Source organism: Carcharodon carcharias, chromosome 30, assembly GCF_017639515.1.
Source record: "Carcharodon carcharias isolate sCarCar2 chromosome 30, sCarCar2.pri, whole genome shotgun sequence".
Classification (NCBI taxonomy): Eukaryota; Metazoa; Chordata; class Chondrichthyes; order Lamniformes; family Lamnidae; genus Carcharodon; species Carcharodon carcharias.
The window spans coordinates 920,256-941,135 of record NC_054496.1 but is presented as its reverse complement, the minus strand read 5'-3'; the positions used below and the strand labels follow the sequence as shown (position 1 = coordinate 941,135).

Sequence of the window (20,880 nt, the reverse complement as noted above, 5' to 3'; positions counted from 1 at the left end):
CAGGAACTAAAGGGACACGATCCCGGGTACAGGAACTAAAGGGGGAAGATCCCGGGTACAGGAAATAAAGGGACACGATCCCGGGTACAGGAACTAAAGGGGGAAGATCCCGGGTACAGGAACTAAAGGGACACGATCCCGGGTACAGGAACTAGAGGGACACGATCCCGCGTACAGGAACTAAAGGGACACGATCCCGGGTACAGGAACTAAAGGGGGAAGATCCCGGGTACAGGAACTAGAGGGACACGATCCCGAATACAGGAACTTGAGGGTCACGATCCCGGGTACAGGAACTAAAGGGTCACAACCCTGGGTACAGGAACTAGAGGGACACGATCCCGGGTACAGGAACTAGAGGGTCACGACCCCGGGTACAGGAACTAGAGGGTCACGATCCCGGGTACAGGAACTAAAGGGGCACGACCCCGGGTACAGGAACGACAAGGTCACAACCCCGGGTGCAGGAATTAAAGGGACACGATCCTGGGTACAGGAACTAGAGGGACACGATCCCGGGTACAGGAACTAGAGGGTCACAGCCCCGGGTACAGGAACTAAAGGGTCACGACCCCGGGTACAGGAACGAAAGGGTCACGACTCCGGGTACAGGACCTAGAGGGTCACGACCCCGGGTACAGGAACTAGAGGGTCACGATCCCGGGTACAGGAACTAGAGGGTCACAACCCCGGGTACAGGAACTAGAGGGACACGATCCCAGGTACAGGAACTAGAGGGTCACAACCCCGGGTACAGGAACTAGAGGGTCACAACCCCGGGTACAGGAACTAGAGGGTCACAACCCCGGGTACAGGAACTAGAGGGTCACAACCCCGGGTATAGGAACTAAAGGGACACGATCCCGGGTACAGGAACTAGGGGGACACGATCCCGGGTACAGGAACTAGAGGGACATGATCCCGGGTACAGGAACTAGGGGGTCACGTCCCCGGGTACAGGAACTAGAGGGACACGATCCCGGGTACAGGAACTAGAGGGACACGATCCCGGGTACAGGAACTAGAGGGACACGATCCCAGGTACAGGAAATGGAGGGTCACGACCCTGGGTACAGGAACTAGAGGGTCACGACCCTGGGTACAGGAACTAGAGGGACACGATCCCAGGTACAGGAAATGGAGGGTCACGACCCTGGGTACAGGAACTAGAGGGTCACAACCCCGGGTACAGGAACTAGAGGGTCACGACCCCGGGTACAGGAACTAGAGGGACACGATCCCGGGTACAGGAACTAAAGGGGCACGATCCCGGGTACAGGAACTAGAGGGACACGATCCCGGGTACAGGAACTAGAGGGTCACGATCCCAGGTACAGGAACTAGAGGGATACGACCCCGGGTACAGGAAATGGAGGGTCACGACCCTGGGTACAGGATCTAGAGGGTCACCACCCCGGGTACAGGAACTAGAGGGACACGATCCCGGATACAGGAACTAGAGGGTCACAACCCCGGGTACAGGAACTAGAGGGTTACAACCCCGGGTACAGGAACTAGAGGGTCACAACCCCGGGTACAGGAACTAGAGGGACACGATCCCGGGTACAGGAACTAGAGGGACACGATCCTGGGTACAGGAACTAGAGGGACACGATCCTGGGTACAGGAACTAGAGTGACACGATCCCGGGTACAGGAACTAGAGTGACACGATCCCGGGTACAGGTAATAAAGGGGGACGGTCCCGGGTACAGGAACTAAAGGGACACGACCCCGGGTACAGGAACTAGAGGGTCACAACCCCGGGTACAGGAACTAGAGGGTCACAACCCCGGGTACAGGAACTAGAGGGACACGATCCCGGGTACAGGAACTAGAGGAGCACGATCCCGGGTACAGGAACTAGAGGGACACGATCCCGGGTACAGGAACTAAAGGGACACGATCCTGGGTACAGGAACTAAAGGGACATGAGCCTCAGATACAGGAATTGGCAGGGCACGACCTCAGGATACAGGAACTAGGTGGGTATGACCCCCGGGTACAGGAACCGGACGGGCACAAGCCCGATACAAGAATTAGTGGGACATGACCTCAGGATACAGGAACTAGAGGGGCACGATCCCAGGTACAGGAATCTGAGGGGCATGACCACCAGATACAGGAATTAGAGTGGCATTACCCCGGGTACAGGAACTAGAGGGGTACAACGCCAGGGTCTGCTGCAGGTGGTGAGGGAACCAACAAGAGGGAAAAATATACTTGACCTCATCCTCACCAACCTGCCTGCCGCAGATGCATCTGTCTGTAATCGGTAGGAATGACTATCGCACAGTCGTTATGGAGACGAAGTCCCACCATCACATTGAGGACACTCTCCATCAGCCGGGATTTTCCGAGCCCCAGACAGAATTCCATTGACTTGCAGCAGGTCCGGAAGATCCCGGCAGTGGGCGGGTGCAGAAAATCCTGCCCATCATGTTGTGTGGCACAACCACCCTGCTAACCGGACAGATTTAGAACAGATCTAGAAATTCAAGACTGGGCATCCATGGGGCGCTGTGGGCCATCAAGCAGCAGCAGAATTGTACTCGAACACAATCTGTAACCTTATGGCCCAGCATATCTCCCACTCTACCATTACCATCAAGCCAGGGGATCAACCCTGGTTCAATGAAGAATGCAGGAGGGTATGCCAGGAGCAGCATCAGGCATACTTTAAAATAAGATGTCAACCTGGTGAAGCAATAAAACAGAACTACTTGTGGGCCAAACAGCAAAAGCATTAAGTGACAGACAAAGCTAAGCGATCCGACAACCAACGGATCAGATCTAAGCCCTGCAGTCCTGCCACACCCAGTCATGAATGGTGGTGGACAATTAAACAACTCACTGGAGGAGAAGGCCCCACAGATATCCACGTCCTCAATGATGGGGGAGCCTAGCACAGCAGCACAAAAGATAAGGCTGAAGCATTTGCTACAATCTTCAGCCAGAAGTGTCGAGTGGATGATCCATCTCGGCCTCCTCTGAAGGTCCCCAGCATCACAGATGCCAGTCTTCAGCCAATTCGATTCACTCCACATATCAAGAAATGGTTGAAGGCACTGGATACTGCAAAGGCCATGGGCCCTGACAATATTCCAGCAATAGTACTGAAGACTTGTGCTCCAGAACTTACCACGCCCCTAGCCAAGCTGTTCCAGCACAGTTACAACACTGGCATCTACCTGGCTATGTGGAAAATTGCCCAGGTATGTCCTGTGCAGTAAAAGCAGAACAAATCCAACCCAGCCAGTTACCGCCTCATCAGTCTGCTCTTGATTATCGATAAAATGATGGAAGGGGTCATCAACAGTGCTATCAAGTGACACCTGCTTAGCAATAACCTGCTCACTGATGCCCAGTTTGGGTTCCGCCACTCAGCTCCTGACCTCATTACAGCCTTGGTTCAAACATGGACAAAAGAGCTGAACTCCCTGGGTGAGGTGAGAGTGACTACCTTTGACATCAAGGCAGCATTTGACCGAGTGTGGCATCAAGGAGCCCTAGGAAAGCTGGAGTCAATGGGAATTGGGGGAAAACTCTCCGCTGCTTGGAGTCATACCTAGCACAAAGGAAGATGGTTATGGTTGTTGGAGGTCAATCATCTCAGCTCCAGGACATCACTGCAGGAATTCCATAGGGTAGTGTCCTAGGCCCAACCATCTTCAGCTGCTTCATCAATGACCTTCCTTCCATCATAAGGTCAGAAGTGGGGATGTTCGCTGATGATTGCACAATGGTCAGCACCATTCGTGACTCCTCAGGTACTGAAGCAGTCCATGTCCAAATGCAGCAAGACCTGGACAATATCCAGGCTTGGGCTGACAAGTGGCAAGTAACATTCACACCACACAAGTACCAGACAATGACCGTTTCCAACAAGAGATAGTCTAACCATCACCCCTTGATGTTCAATGGCATTAAAATCACTGATTTTAAAATGACTGATTCCTCACTGTCAACATCCTGGGGGTTACCATTGACCAGAAACTGAACTGGACTAGTCACATAAATACTGTGGCTACAAGAGCAGGTCAGAGGCAAGGAATCGTGCGATGAGTAACTCACCTCCTGACTCCCCAAAGCCTGTCCACCATCTACCAGGCACAAGTCAGGAGGGTGATGGAATACTCCCCACTTGCCTGGATGAGTGCAGCTCCCACAACACTCAAGAAGCTTGACACCGTCCAGGACAAAGCTGCCCGCTTGATTGGCACCACATCCACAAACATTCACTCCCTCCCCCACCGATGCACAGTAGCAGCAGTGTGTACCATCTACAAGATGCACTACAGGAATTCATCAAGGCTCCTTAGTCGGCACCTTCCAAACCCATGATCACTACCATCTAGAAGGACAAGGGCAGCAGATAGATGAGAACACCACCACCTGGAAGTTCCCCTCCCAATCACTCACCATCCTGGCTTGGAAATATATCGCCGTTCCTTCACTGTCGCTGGGTCAAAATCCTGGAACTCCCTCCCTAACAGCAGTGTGGGTGTATCTACACCACATGGACTGCAGTGGTTCAAGGAGGCAGCTCAGCACCACCTTCTCAAGGGCAACTAGGGATGGGCAATAAATGCTGGTGTACCCAGCGAAGCCCACATCCCGAGAATGAATTAAAAAAAACTAAAGGAGCACAACCCCCAGGTACAGGAATTAAAGGAGCACGACACTCAGGTACAGGAACCAGAGGGGCACGACACTCAGGTACAGGAACCAGAGGGGCACGACACTCAGGTACAGGAACCAGAGGGGCACGACACTCAGGTACAGGAACCAGAGGGGCACGACACTCAGGTACAGGAACCAGAGGGGCACGACACTCAGGTACAGGAACCAGAGGGGCACGACACTCAGGTACAGGAACCAGAGGGGCACGACACTCAGGTACAGGAACCAGAGGGGCACGACACTCAGGTACAGGAACCAGAGGGGCACGACACTCAGGTACAGGAACCAGAGGGGCACGACACTCAGGTACAGGAACCAGAGGGGCACGACACTCAGGTACAGGAACCAGAGGGGCACGACACTCAGGTACAGGAACCAGAGGGGCACGACACTCAGGTACAGGAACCAGAGGGGCAAAACCCTGGATATAGGAACTAGAGGGTATGACCCTGGGTACAGAAACTAGAGGGGCTCAACCCTTGGTACAGGATGTAGAGCGGCACGACCCCGTGTACAGGAACTAGAGGGCATGGCCGCGGGTACAAGAACTTGAGGGGCACGACCTCAGGTGCAGGAACTAGAGGGGCACGACCCCCCCCCACAACACCCCGGGTGCAGGAACTAGAGGGGCACGACCCCCCCCCACCACCCCGGGTACAGGAACTAGAGGGGCACGACCCCGGCTACAGGAACTAGAGAGGCACGACCCCTCCCCCCCCACCACCCCGGGTACAGGAACTAGAGAGGCACGACCCCCCCCCACCACCCCGGGTACAGGAACTAGAGAGGCATGACCCCAGGTAAAGTAACTAGAGGGGCACAACTCCAGGGTACAAAAACCAGAGAGGCACGACCCCCGTGTACAGGAACCAGAGGGTCATGACCCCTGGTACAGGAACCAGAGGGCATGACCCCAGTACTGGAACTTCATTGAGCCTCATGTGCCCATCTTGCTCTCACTTTGACCTAATTTTATTTGATATTGAAGAAAAATTCTTACCATTTACTCTGACCAATGTTTTCCTCTTTAAATCAATTCACATCATACAGGTAGAGAATCACAACCTACACAAAGCATCAAAACAGAAAATAGGAGCAGGAGTAGGCTATTCGGCCCATTGAGCCTGCTCCGCCATTCAAACAGATGATGGCTGATCATCCACCTCTTACTTTTTATTACTCTTACCTCTTATGTTTCCCACTATTGCCATATCCCTGATGTCATTCAAATCTGGAAATCTATCGGTTTCTGTCTTGAACATGCTCACTGTTTCAGCTTCCACAGATCCCTGGGGGAGAGAATTCCACAAATTCACTGCCCTCTGAGTGAAGAAATTCCTCCTCATCTCAGACCTGAATGGCCTGCCCCTTATTCTACGATTGTGCCCTGTGATTTTAGACTCACCAGCAAGGGGCCACATCCTATCTACATCTACTCTGTCATGCCATGTAGGAATTTTGTGTGAGATCTTCGAAACTCTGGGGAATACAGTCCCAGTCTCCTCAATCGCTCCTCATAAAACAATCCTATCATCCCAGGGATTAATCTGGTTAACCCCTGTTGCACTCCCTCTATGGCAAGTATATTCCTCCTTAGATAAGGAGACTAAAATGTGCACGATACTCCAGATGTGGTCTCACCAAGGCTCTATACAATAGCAAGACATCCTTACTCCTGTACTCAAATCCTCTTGCAATGAAGGCCAACATGCCATTCGCCTTCCTAACTGCTTGCTGCACCTGCATGCTAGTTTTTAGTGACTCATGAACAAGGACACCCAGGTTGCTTTGGACACCTGCACTTCCCAACCTCCCACCATTTAAGGAATACTCTGCCTTTCTGTTTTTTCTACCAAAGTGGATAGCTGTACACATATTCACATTACATTTCATCTGCAATGTTCTTGCCCATTCACTTGGCCTGTCCAAGTCCCCTTGAAGCCTCCTAGCATCCTCCTCACAACTCACATTCCCACCTAGTAACAGCCTGCCATCCTGAGAATAACCCATTTATTCCTACTCCCTGTTTTCTGTCTGTTAACCAATTCTCAACCCACAGAAGCATGTTACCTCCAGTCCCATGTCTCTAATTTGTTTACTAACCTCTTGTATGGGAAATTATCAAAAGCTGTCTGAAAATCCAAATTCACCACATCCACTGGTTCTCCTTTATGCTACAAGTAACAACCTCAAAAAAACTCCAACAGGTTTGTCAAACCTGATTTCTCTTTAATAAGTCCATGTTGACCCAATCATATCATTATTTTCTAAGTATCCAGTTATCACAACCTTTATAATAGATTCCCTACTACTGACATTAAACTAACAGGTCAGTTGTTCTCAGTTTTCTCCCTCCCTTCTTAAATAGAAGAGTTACATTTGCTACTTTCCAGTCCACGGGAACCTTTCCAGAATCTATAGAATTTTGAAAGATAACCACCAATGCATCTACTATCTCTACAGCCACCTCTTTCAAAACTCTGGGATGTAGATCCTCAGATCCAAGAGATTTATCAACCTTTTATCCAATTAATTTTTGAGTGCTACATCTTTATTAATATTAATTCCTTTCAGTTCCTCATTTTCACAAGTCTCTTGATTCCCTTGTATCTCTGGGAGATTTTTTATATCTTCCCCCGTGAAGACAGACACAAATAATTAGTTCTGTTGAAGGGTCATGAGGACTCGAAACGTCAACTGTACTCTTTTCCGCCGATGCTGCCAGACCTGCTGAGTTTTTCCAGGTATTTTTTTTTTGTTTTGGATTTCCAGCATCCGCAGCTTTTTTGTTTTTATAACAAATAATTGTTTAGTTTCTCTGCCATTTTCCTATTCTCTATTATAAATTCTGTGCCCACCTGTAATGAGCTCACATTTGTCCTAGATGTCATTTCCTTACCATATATCTAAAGAAGCTTTTACAGTCCGCCTTTATGTTCCTCGCTAGTTTGCATTCATATTCTCTTCTTTTCTTTATCAGTTTCTTGGTCCTCCTTTTCTGGGTTCTAAATTGCTCCCAATCCTCAGACTTACCACGTTCTTTGGCAACCTTAAAAACCATTTCCTTTAATCTAATGCAATCTTTTAACTTTTTTCGTTAACCCCAATTGATCCACTTGTCCATTGGTTTTTTGTGTCTTAGAGGAATGTATACTCACTGTAGACTGTGTAGTATTTCTTTAAATACTAGCCATTGCCTGTCTACCGTCAAATTTTTTAGCCAACTTTCCCCTCATACCTTCACAGCTTCCCTTGTTCAGATTTAGGACTCTAGTTTCAGAATGAACTATATCACTTTCAAACTTAATGTAAAACTCTATCATATTATGGTCACTATTACCCAAAGTTTCCTTTACAGCAAGGCTATGGATTAGCCTTTCTCATTAGATAATACCAAATCTAAAATAGCCCAGTCCCTAGTTGGTTCCTCAACATACTGTTCCAGAATCCCATCTTGTCCATACTCCAGGAATTAGCATTAGTGCTAATTAGGTTTACCTAAACTATAGGCAAATTGAAGTCGTCCATTTTTACTGTATTACCCAAGTTAAATGCAGTTCTAATTTCCTAATTAATACCATGCTCAACATTACCGCTACAGCTTGGTGGCCTATAAAAATCTACCACCAATGATTGTTGCTGTTTCTTAGCTCCATCCAAACTGATTCTACATCTTGATCCTTTGATCTATGATCCTCTCTCACTAATGTACTGATCTCATCCCTTATTAATAGTGCTACCCCACCTTCTTTTCCCCTCCATCTGTCTTTCCTAAATAAAAACAAAAACAAAAAAACTGCGGATGCTGGAAATCCAAAACAAAAACAGAATTACCTGGAAAAACTCAGCAGGTCTGGCAGCATCGGCGGAGAAGAAAAGAGTTGACGTTTCGAGTCCTCATGACCCTTCGACAGAACTTGAGTTCAAGTCCAAGAAAGAGTTGAAATATAAGCTGGTTTAAGGTGTGTGTGTGGGGGGCGGAGAGATAGAGAGAGAGAGAGGTGGAGGGGGGGGTGTTGTTGTAGGGACAAACAAGCAGTGATAGAAGCAGATCTTCAAAAGATGTCAACGATAATAGTACAATAGAACACATAGGTGTTAAAGTTAAAGTTGGTGATATTATCTAAACGAATGTGCTAATTAAGAATGGATGGTAGGGCACTCAAGGTATAGCTCTAGTGGGGTTTTTTTTTAAATAATGGAAATAGGTGGGAAAAGGAAAATCTTTATAATTTATTGGAAAAAAAAGGAAGGGGGAAACAGAAAGGGGGTTCGGATGGGGGAGGGAGCTCACGACCTAAAGTTGTTGAATTCAATATTCAGTCCGGAAGGCTGTAAAGTCCCCCACTAGAGCTATACCTTGAGTGCCCTACCATCCATTCTTAATTAGCACATTCGTTTAGATAATATCACCAACTTTAACTTTAACACCTATGTGTTCTATTGTACTATTGTCGTTGACATCTTTTGATGATCTGCTTCTATCACTGCTTGTTTGTCCCTACAAACACACCCCCCCCCACCTCTCTCTCTCTCTATCTCTCCGCCCCCCACGCACACACCTTAAACCAGCTTATATTTCAACTCTTTCTTGGACTCGAACTCAAATTCTGTCGAAGGGTCATGAGGACTCGAAACGTCAACTCTTTTCTTCTCCACCGATGCTGCCAGACCTGCTGAGTTTTTCCAGGTAATTCTGTTTTTGTTTTGTTTTTCCTAAATGATGAATATCCCTGAATATTCACTTCCCAATCCTGGTCACTCTGTAACCATGTCTCTGTAATAGCAATTTTATCATAACCATTTACCTCTATTTGTGCCAGTGGTAATCTCGCTAGCAATCTCAGAACATGGGTTCAAATCCCACCATGGCAGCTGGTGGAATTTAAAATTTAATTAATAAAACCTAGAACTGAAAGCTATCCTCAGTAACGGTGACCATGAAACTATCATTGATTGCTGTAAAAACCTATCTGGTTCACTAATGTCCTTTAGGGAAGGAAATCTGCCGTCCTGGCCTACATGTGACTCCAGATCCATAGTAACATGGTTGCCTCTCAACTGCTCTCTGAAGTGGCTTTGCAAGCCGTTCAAGGGCAAATTAGGGATGGGCAACAAATGCTGGCCTTGCCAGCAACACCCGCATCATGAAAATATAAATTGCAAAAAGGCATAACTTAGATGTGCACACACAAACTGAACAACTTCCATTTACATTGCACCTTTAATGTGGTAAAACATCGAGAGATGCATCACAGAAGTAAAATCAGCCAACGATTGACACTGAGCTAAAGGAGATATTAGGCCAGGTGTCCAAAGCTTGCTCAAAGAGGTAGTTTTTAAGGAGTTAAAGAAGGAAATAAATAGGGAGACGGAGATTTGGGGAGTGAACTCCAGAGCTTGAGCTGAAGGCATATCCTCCAAAAGTGGGGCCAATGATTTGGTGAATAAGAACATAAGGAATAGGAGCAAGAGTAGACCATTCGGCTTCTCAAGTCTGACCCGCCATTCAATAAGACGATGGCTTATCTACCCGAGGCCTCAACTCCTCTTTCGTGCCAGCTCCTCATAGCCCTCAACTCCCCGATATTTCAAAAATCTGTCTCTCTCCTCTTTAAATACTTTCAGTGATACACGAGACCAAAATTAGCAGAGCGTGGAGATCTCAGAGGATGTAAGGGCTACAGTGATAGGGAGGTGTGAGCTCGTGGAGGGTTTGGAGCACAAGGATGAGAATTTTAAAGTTGAGGTGTTACTAGCAGAGGAACTAATATAGGTTAGCAAGCACAGAGGTGATAGCTGAACAGGATTTGTAACAATTAGGAAAAAGTTAAGTTTATGAAAGTTGGACGTTGAGAGGCCAGACATGGGAGTATCGAAATAGTCAACTCTGGCGGTAACAAAGGCAAGGTCGAGAGTTTCAGCAGCAAATTGGTGAAGTGGAGTAGAGAGGGGTGATATTACGGAGGTGGAAGAAGGCAGTCTTGGTGATGAAATGGATATATAGTTAGAAGCTTAGCTCAGGGTCAGATAAGACACAAAAGTTGTAAACAGTTGGATCAGAGAATAAGTTGTGATCTCATTGAAAGGTAGATGCTGAGAGGCTGTTTCCCTTAGCTGGAGAGTCTGGATCTAAGGCTCATAGTTTCAGGATAACAGGTCACTCATTTCGGATTGAGGTGAGGAGAGATTTCTTCACTCAGGAACACTATCTCAGAAATTGTGGATGGACAGTCATTGAGCATATTTCAGATAGAGATCGATTGACTTTTGTCATTAAAGAAATCAGGACGTATGGGGATAGGGCAGGAAAGTGAAGCTGAAATTGAAGACTAGCCATGATCTTATTGAATGGTGGAGCAGGCTCAATGGAGCTGTTAGGTCTACTCCTGCTCCTAGTTCTTATATTCAGCCTCAGATAGTGGCCAGGAAAGGGGATGTGGCTAGGGAATGGAGTTTGCAGTGGGAGCTAAAGACAATGATTTCAGTCTTCCTAATGTTTAATTGGAGGAAATTCTGACCAATGCAGGATGTGATGTTGGTTAAGGAGTCTGACAACAGAGAGGCAGTAGAGAGGTTGTGAGGGGTGAGGTAGAGCTGGGTGCCCTCAGTGTACATGGGGGTCCTGAGGTATTGTTAAATGATGTTGCAGAGAGTCCGTATACAAATGAGATGATAGATCTTGGAGCAGGGTCGGTGGAAAAACTTGGAATTGTGCTGGGGTGGGAGAGAATCTTTTATAGAAAATTCTGTAGTTAATGTATCTAGAGAGGTGACAGTGTAACCAGGTGAGGGAAGTCCCACTCTGTTAGTCAATGGAGGAGGAGGTCAACCATATCAAAAGCTGCTGACAGGTTAAATGGTGAGGAGGGTTAGTGCACAATGGTCACAGAGGGCACTCACTCACACGAGTTTTTCAAGGATATCTGCAGCTCCTGTGGTGGTGGGAGGTGTGTCTCTAGTGCTGCCCCTGCTGTTGGGAGGTATGTATCACTGAACGATAATGCACTCTTTGTTTAAGTGCAGGTGGTTCTTTGAGGTTCTGCAGTTTCCCAGAAGTACCAGGTTGGTTGTGTTGAATGGTGTCGCCATGTCTGTGAGCTTCTTCCTTGTGCGCATTGCTGTGATTCCGTCCTACTACCTGCAAATGGCTTCTACCTTTGGGACAGCAGCCTTCCACCGCCTGGGCCTCGGGCCACAGTGTGCATGGATCATTTCCAGTGTTGCTCTGGATATTCTGAACACAATCTGGATGTACAAAATCGCCAGAGGGTGCTGGAAAATTCTGTTTACATCCCAGAAGCACCGGAAAGCTGAGCTCAGTAAGAGTTTATAGAAAAGCAATGGCTCTGCAGGATGAGTCTTATCTGTTCAAATTTTAATCGTTCAACCAATCCACATCAAATCAGCACAATTCTGTTTGAGATTTTTTAAGTAAATCTGTAAATGTTTTCATTATGTAACATTGCAACTGAGACATTGAGCAAATTGGAAATGACATGACTTTGTGACTATTCTTAGATTTGTATAAACTGAGCTATGTCCTTCATTCAATAATTCTGAGAAACTAATCACCAATCACCTATCCATAAGCATAAGGACAATGCTTCAAGATTGAAAGTGCCTTAGAGCCAGTCTGGGTCAAGCTTCCCAGTGCCGGTGTAGACAGATTTCTGGATCAAAAGGTTTGTGGCCCAGCAGGAACTGCTTTGTAGAATTGCCTCATCCACATCCTTGCAGACTTTTCTAGTTGAGCACTGTTTGAGTAGATTGTTATTTGGGCTATAGAGGACACATGTCTTTGGGGCTAAAATTACTGTTCTTGCAAAGAAAAGTTGCCATTATTCAGTGTGTATCACCTGTGCCTGTTTCCTCCTCCTTATATGTACTTCCCTCCCAGTTACTCTACTTTTTGTTTTATTTTCAGTTTCTCTCAAGCGCCACTGGTGCCTTTCTCTGTTATTCCAGATTACAAGAACCCCAAAGACTTTTTTCCTCCTTGGATCCCTGACATGTGTCAGCAGCTCCTGGTTTTCCACCCTCAAATTGAGGAATTCAAATGATTTCCTCTCTCACTCTTTCCATGTCTATGCATGTATCTGTGTGTGGGAGAGTGGGATGTGAGCATTCTAGACCGTTGTGCATTAGAGAGGTATGTGTACTTGTGTGCTTCTGAGAGACAGCAATGTGATATCAACCAGATAATCTGCTTTAGTAGTTAGTTGAAAGTTGAATATTGACGGACACCGGAATAACTTGCTTGCTCTTCTTCAAATAATGCAGTGGGATCTTTTACATCTACCCGAGAGGGCAGGAAGGGTCTGATCTGAAGGAGGCAGCACTTGACAGGTCAGCTCCCTCCATACTGCACCAGAGAATTAGTCTAGATGACAGGCTGAAGTTCCTTAAGTGGGACCTGAACACACAATCTGATCACAGAATTGTTACTGTGTAGAGGGAGGCCATTTGGCCTGTTGTGTCTGCACTGGCTTTCTGAGCATTTGAAGTTAGTGCCAATCTCCTGCCCTTTCCCTGTAACCCTGCACATTGTTTCTATTTAAACAATAATCCAATGCCCTCTTGAATGCCTCAGTTGAACCTGCCTCCATCACACTTCCAGGCCGTGCATTCCAAACCCTAACTACTCGCTGTGTGAAAAAGATTTTTCTCACCTTGCACTTGCTGTGCCCTCTGGTTCTCGATCCCGAGTGGGAACAGTTTCTCCCTATCTACTCTGTCCCCAGCCCTCATGATTTTGAAAACTTTTATCAAGTGCTCTCTTAGTCTTCTCCTCTCCAAGGAAAACAGTCCCAACTTCTCTAATTTTTCCTCATAACTGAAGTGTCTCATCCCTGGAACTATTCAGGTAAACCTCTTCTGCACTCTCTGCAATGCATTCACATCCTTCCTATAGTGTGGCACCTAGAACTGTACACAATACTCCAGCTGAGGTCTAACCAGTGTCTTATATAAGTTCATCATAACCTCCCTGTTCTTGTACACTATGCCCCTATTAATGAAGCCTAGAATACTGTATGCTTTTGAAACAGCTTTCTCTACCTGTCCTGCCACCTTTAATGACTTATGTACATACACACCCAGGTCTCTCTGTATCCTTTATTTTATACTGTCTCTCCATGTTCTTTGTACCAAAGTGTATCACCTCACACTTCTCCACATTGAACTTCATCTGCCACCTATCTGCCCACTCCACCAATGTGTCAATGTCCTTTTGAAGTTCTACACTCCTCACAGTTTACAATTCTCCCAAGTTTTGTGTCATCCGCAAACTTTGAAATTGTTCCCTGCACATCAAAATCTAGATCATTTATATATATCAGGAAAAGCAAGGGTCCCAATACCGACCCCTGGGGAACTCCACTACAAACCTTCTTCCAGCCCGAAAAACACCCATTAACTATTACTCTCTGTTTCCTATCCCTCATCCAATTTTATATCCACGTTGCTACTGCCCCTTTTATTCCATGACCTATAACTTTCCTCACAAGTCTGTTGTGTGGCCCTGTATCAAACGCCTTTTAGAAGTCCATATACATCACATCAACGTCCTTGCCCTCATCAAACATCTCTGATACCTCTTCAAAAAACTGCAGCAAGTTAGTTAGACATGATTTTCCTTTAACAAATCCATGCTGACTCTTCCAAATCAACCCAAATTTTTCCATGTGACTATTAATTCTATCCCAAATAACTGTTTCTAGAAGTTTCTCCACCACAGAAGTTAAACTGACTGGTCTGTAATTGCAGGGTAGATCTTTACAACCTATTTTGAACAAGGGCATAATGTTTGCAATTCTCCAGTCTTCCTGCACTTCCCCCAAATCCAGGGAATATTGAAAGATTATTACCTCTGCAATTTCCACTCTCACTTCCTTCAATATTCTTGGATGCATCTCAACCCTTATCAACTTTAAGTACCAACAGCTTATCCAATACTTCCTCATCAATTTTAAACCCTTCTAGTGACTGAGTTTCCTCCTCTGTCACCCATGGCCTGGGCAGCATCTGCCTCTATGGTGATGGCTGAGGTGGGAGTGCCACCTCTGAACCATGGAACCTGGAACAGAATCTAGAGTCAGACTTTATTTGAAACAATTATATAGTGTCACAATTTCAGTGCCATTTGTTAATAGTTTGTGTTGTGAAATTATACTAATTACTCTTTCAAGATACCCTAAGTCTGTCTCTCTCTCTCTCTCTCATACACACAGACACATACACACAACAATAAAATAAATAAATAAAAGAGGAATTCTGCTAAAGGTTAAAAGTCAAAGGGAAAAGGATAAATGGTAGAGTCCTTGAAATGGCTTCCAGGTTGGTGTCTCAGTGCTGCTCCACAAAACATTCGAAGACTCTTGCACTGCTTTTCAGGTGGGCTCAAGGAACACTTGAGTGTACTTGATCCCAGCATGCAGAGCAACTTAGGAGCAGCTTATATGCACTTCCAGCTGTGGACTGGCCATGGACTGCAAAAAGGATGCTGTCTTCCTTCTCAAGCAATTAGTCCTTCTCTACTCAAAAGCAAAACTCAAAAAACCCACTTGAAACAATTTTTCCAGACATGGCTTTTTCAGAGCCATGAAATAACATGTGACCACCCCCCACCCCACCTTTGTACGCAGTTCGTCGGGGGTAAAAGGTTTCCAGCGTCTTTACAACTGCTTAGTTACCTTTTCTTGTAAATGGATGTCTCTTCCAAGAAAAGCAATCAGGGTCTTGCATTAATCCTTCAAGAAACAATTTCTTTTAAAATACAAATTCTTCCAGAACATTTAATTCTTGAAGATGAACTATTTTCTATGATTGAAGTGTTCATGGCGGATTTTTTAAAACAATTGTTAGGAGCAGAAAATGGCCGTTTGGTCCAACCAATCCCATCCCCTTTTCATAGATCAACTCTTCCTATTCACTTTCTCACCATATCCCTCAGTCCCTTTGGTCTCCAGAAACACATCTAATTGTCCCTGGTAATTGTAGAAACTGGCTGTTCAACACATCAAATTTATGCCAACATTTTCCTACAAATCGGCTATCTAGTGTTATCCTACTCCCCACATGACCTAACTTTTAATATTCTTTCTCAAGTACTATCTAATGTTCTTATAGACTCTGTCTTCCCCCATTGTAACTGATTTGGAGCCAACTTTTGTGCTTCCAATTGTGAATGCTGTCAGGAAACTCTGTTCCCATAACCTCCACCCACTGAACATTTAAGGGTTGCAGCTAAAGTGTGGCATGTATATGGTTCTGTCACTCCAGCAACTCCGCTTTTAAAGAGTTTCTGATTTCAGTTGAGCAGATAAACGTGCAAGATGTGAAACACATGGTATTTAATGATTAAATGGCACCATTCTGGGTCAGAAGACCAGATATTGGTTAACTGTTGTTCATTTCACTGTCTTCTGGTTAGTGTTATGACCACGTTAGGAATGGCGACCTGACTCCTCTCTTTGTCCTGTTCTTGGGTTGGTTATAACACAGTTATGAGTTTAAAAAGGTGCTATTGCTAATTCAGTGTATACTTAACCATGTGTAGCTCGGTGTAAGAAATAAGTTTGCAAAAATCCTAAGTTAACAAGTTAGTTTTATTGCTAAAACCACTCAGGTAAAGGTGCAGAAATTTTAACAAAAGATTTAAACAGTACAAATATGTCCAACTCTGAAGAAGGGTCATACGGACTCAAAACGGTAACTCTATTTCTTTCTCCACATTTGCTGTGAGACCTGCTGAGTTTTTCCAGCATTTTCAGTTTTGATTTCAGATTTCCAGCACCCACAGTATTTTGCTTTTATATAAATGTGTGCAACTATTCACCAATGCAAAAACAACACACACAATCCACCACCCCCCCCCCCCGCCCCCCCCACCCCCTCCCCAAGCATATAAAAAAGAAATAAAACTCTGCAGAGCATTAGATTTTAAAATTTGGCCAAATAAAAGGTAAAGACAAAAAAATTCATGGGTTATCAAGATGATTGTTTACAGCTGAAGGGTCACCTTCCACAGTAGCTGCTGGTACTTGGGTTTCTCACTAGAGCAGTCATTCTGCAGTTGTGCCTGGTTAATTTTCTTCTCTTTTGATTACAGTGGGGTTGATTCCGAATCTTCCTTTGAGAACTCTTGGTTTGCAGCAATGAAATCTTCTGGTAGATTTTCAAATCACAACCAGCTTAGCTTTGATGACAAAGGTGTGAGAGAGAGAGAGAGAGAGATGGGTTAAGGCTGTTGCTCCTTTGGCAGTCTGACTGTTAGCTCAATAACAACCAAGAGCTGGGCCGTGTGACCTGGGCTTATCTTAGTCACTGTCTTTTGAGAGCACTGTACACTACGACAAGACTCCAGGAAAGAGAAAAGTGCATGGAATTGGGGGCAATTTATTGGCTTGGATAGAAAATTGGATAAGAGGTAAGAGACAGAAAGTAAGGGTAATAGTACATACTCAAATTGGCAGAGGAGTGTCCCCCACGAATCCATTCTGGGGGACTCAGCTTTTTACGGTATGTAAAGCTGACTTGGATGAAGAAATAGACAGCTGATGACATCAAGTTAGGTTGCACTGTAAAGAAAATAAACAGAAGCAAAATGTTGCAAAATGACAGTAATAGATGGTCAGCCACGATCTTATTGAATGGTGGAGCAGGCTTGAGGGGCTGAATGGTCTACTCTTGTTCCTATTTCTTGTGTTCTTATGAGAGTGGGCAAAACTTTGGCAGATTGAGTTCAAGGTACAAAAAATCATTTAAAAGTCTAATGGAATGTTAGCCTTTATCTAAAGGGGCTGAAGTACAAAGGAGTGGAAGTTATGTTTCAGCTGCATAGGCTACATCAGAGTACTGCATCCAGTTTTGAGTACCACAGCTCAGGCAGAATATATTCCCTCTCTTCATGCATCTCCCCTTCAAAGAACCCTCACAACTGCCTCTTCAAAAAATCCACCCTCAACATAATCATCCTAACTAACTGCTACTCCCCTTCCCTCTGCAGTGTGCTAGAAGGTTATCACCTCTCAGTTCTATATCCATCTTAGCTGTAGCTCCCAGTCACAGTTCCCCCCAATTTGGTTTCTGCCCATTTTATTGGCCCCAAACTGCTCATATCAGTCGCAAACGGCCTCCTCTGCAGCAGTCACCAGAGAAGCAGTTGTATAAGAGAAACTAGAGTAGGTTTATAACCAGCAGATGACACACAGTAGGTTAATATGCAAAGTAAGGGCTCATGGAGGTGCAGTAATTTTTAGCATGGATAGAGGATTGGTTAATGAACAGGAAGCAGAGTAGGGTAAATGGGGCATTTTCAAGTTGGCAGGCTGTGACCAATGAAGTGCTGAAAGGATCATTGCTGGGCAATAGCTATTTACAATCTATTATTAATGACTTGGACAAAGAGGGAGAGCCTAATATATCTGAATTTGCTGATGATACAAAGCTATCTTGAATGGAAGTTGTGAGGACACAAAAAGGCTGCAAAGAGATATACACAGGTTAACTGAGCAGCAACAAGATGGCAGATGGAGAAGTGTGAGGTTATTCACTTTAGTTGTAAGGATGGAAAGGCAGAATTTTTTTTAAAAGGTGTGAAACTCGTAAACATTGATGTTCAGCAGGCCTTGGATGTACTTCACATTGAGGATACCCTCCATCGTGTTGTGTGGTACTACCACCGGGCTAAATGGGATAGATTTGGAACAGATCTAGGAACTCAAGACTGGGCATCCAGGAGGCGCTGTGGGCCATCAGCAGCAGTAGAACTGTACTCGAACACAATCTAACCTCATGGCCCAGTATATCCCCAGCTCTACCATTACCACCAAGCCAGAGGATCAACCCTGGTTCAAAGGAGAGTGCAGGAGGGCATGCCAGGAGCAGCACCAGGCATACCTAAAAATGAGGTGTTAACCTGGTGAAGTGGCAACTCAGGACTACTTGCATGCCAAACAGCATTAGCAACATGCGATTGACAAAGCTAAGCATCCCACAACCAACGGATCAGATCTAAGCTCTACATACCTGCCACATCCAGTCGTGAATGGTGGTGGACAACTGAACAAGTCACTGGAGGAGGAAACTGCACATCCTCACTGATGAGGGAGCTCAGCACATCAGTGCAAAAGATAAGGCTGAATCATTTGCAACAATCTTCAGCCAGAAGTGCCGAGTGGATGATCAATCTTGGCCTCCTTCGGAGGTCCCCAGCATACAAATGCCAGTCTTCTGCGGTTCGATTCACTCCACGTGATATCAAGAAACAGCTAGAGGCACTGGATACTGCAAAGGCTATGGGCCCTGACAAATTCTGGCAATAGTACTGAAGACTTGTGCTCCAGAACTTGCCGTGCCCCTAGCCAAGCTGCTCTAGAACAGCTACAACACTGGCATCTACCCAACAATGTGGAAAATTGCCCAGGTATATCCTATACACAAAAAGCAGGACAAAACTAACCTGGCCAATTACCGCCCATTAGTCTACTTTCAATCATCAGTAAAGTGATGGAAGGGGTCATGAACAGTGCTATCAAGCAGTATTGCTTAGGAATAACCTGCTCACTGACACTCAGTTTCAGTTCTGCCAAGATCACTCAGCTCCTGATCTCATTACAGCATTGGTTCAAACAGAGAGATAAGAGCTGAACTCCCGAGGTGAGGTGAGAGTGACTGCCCTTGACATCAAGGAGCCCTAGCAAAACTGAAATCAGTGGGAATCGGGGAAAATTCTCAGCTCATTGGAGTCATAGCTAACGCAAAGGAAGATGGTTGTGGTTGTTGGTGGTCAATCATCTCAGTTCCAAGACACCACTGCAGGAGTTCCTCAGGATTGTGTCAGGTCCAACCATCTTCAGCTGCTTCATCAATGACCTTCCTTCCATCATAAGGTCAGAAGTGGGGATGTTCACTGATGATTGCACAATGTTCAGCATCATTCACGACGACCCAGATACTGCAGCAGTCCATGTCCAAATGCAGCAAGACCTGGACAATATCCAAGCTTGAGCTGACAAGTGGCAAGTAACATTTGCGTCATACAGTGCCAGGCAAAGACCATCTCCAACACGAGGGAATCTAACTATCGCCCCTTGACATTCAGTGGCATTACCATTGCTGAGTCCCCCATTATCAACATCCTGGGGGTTACCATTGACCAGAAACTGAACTGGACTAGCCATATAATACTGTGGCTACAAGAGCAGGTCAGAGGCTAGGAATCCTGCAGCAAGTAACTCACCTCCTGACTCCCCCAAAGCCTGTCCACCATCTACAAGGCACAAATCAGGAGTGTAATGAAATACTTTCCGCTTACCCGCATGAGTACAGCTCCAACAACACTCAAGAAGCTTGACACCATCCAAGACAAAGCAGCCTGCTTGATTCACACCCCATCCAGAAACATTCACTCTCTCCACCACTGCCGCACAGTAGCAGCAGTGTGTACCGTCTACAAGATGCACTGCAGAGCCTCACCAAGGCTCCTTAGAAAGCACCTTCCAAACCCATGACTGCTACCACCAAGAAGGACAAAGGCAGCAGGTGCATGGGAATGCCACCACCTAGAAGTTCCCCTCCAAGTCATTCACCATCCTGACTTGGAAATATATCTCTATTCCTTCACTGTCACTAGGTCAAAATTCTGGAACTCCCTCCCTAAAAGCAGTGTGTGTGTACCTATACCAGAAGAGTGCAGTGATTCAAAAAGGCATTCAGGATGGGTAATAAATGCTGGCCTAGCCAACGATGCCCACATCCATGAATGAATAAAAAAACATTGTAGTATAAGGGTCTGGCACATATAAGGGACTGAGTACAGTACTACCCACACAATGATGTAAGAGAACACATGACCAGCATCGAGGAGTCAGTCTAGTATTGGACAGAGCTGTGCGCACAAGCAAGCATAGAGACAGCCTAGCTTGAATTCTTTACTGTATTTATATACATTAGTTCCTGTAGTTAAAAAAAATGCATACATTTAAGACTACCTGCTCATTAAGAGCTACCAAACAATATCCAACACCCTACAACAGTACTCATATAAGGAACAGAAAAAAGTTAGCATGCAGTTAGTATTACAGCAAGCAATTAGGAAGGCAAATGGCATGTTGGTCTTTATTGCAAGAGAATTGGAGTACAAGAATAAAGAAGTCTTGCTACAGTTGTTAAGAGCTTTAGTGAGACTACATCT

At 45.6% G+C, this 20,880-nt stretch overlaps 1 protein-coding gene across 1 annotated transcript in view; it reads left to right on the top strand.

Annotated features, from left to right (window-relative positions):
* The window catches only part of LOC121271407 (TLC domain-containing protein 4-B-like), a 147,876-nt gene extending 134,877 nt beyond the window's left edge, over nt 1-12,999 (top strand). Inside the window, exon 7 of the mRNA XM_041177397.1 lies at nt 12,610-12,999. Within this exon, the coding sequence (XP_041033331.1) occupies nt 12,610-12,745 (136 nt within the window). The 3' untranslated portion in view covers nt 12,746-12,999. The remainder of the gene's footprint in view (nt 1-12,609) is intronic.
* The last annotated feature ends 7,881 nt before the right edge of the window (nt 13,000-20,880 follow it).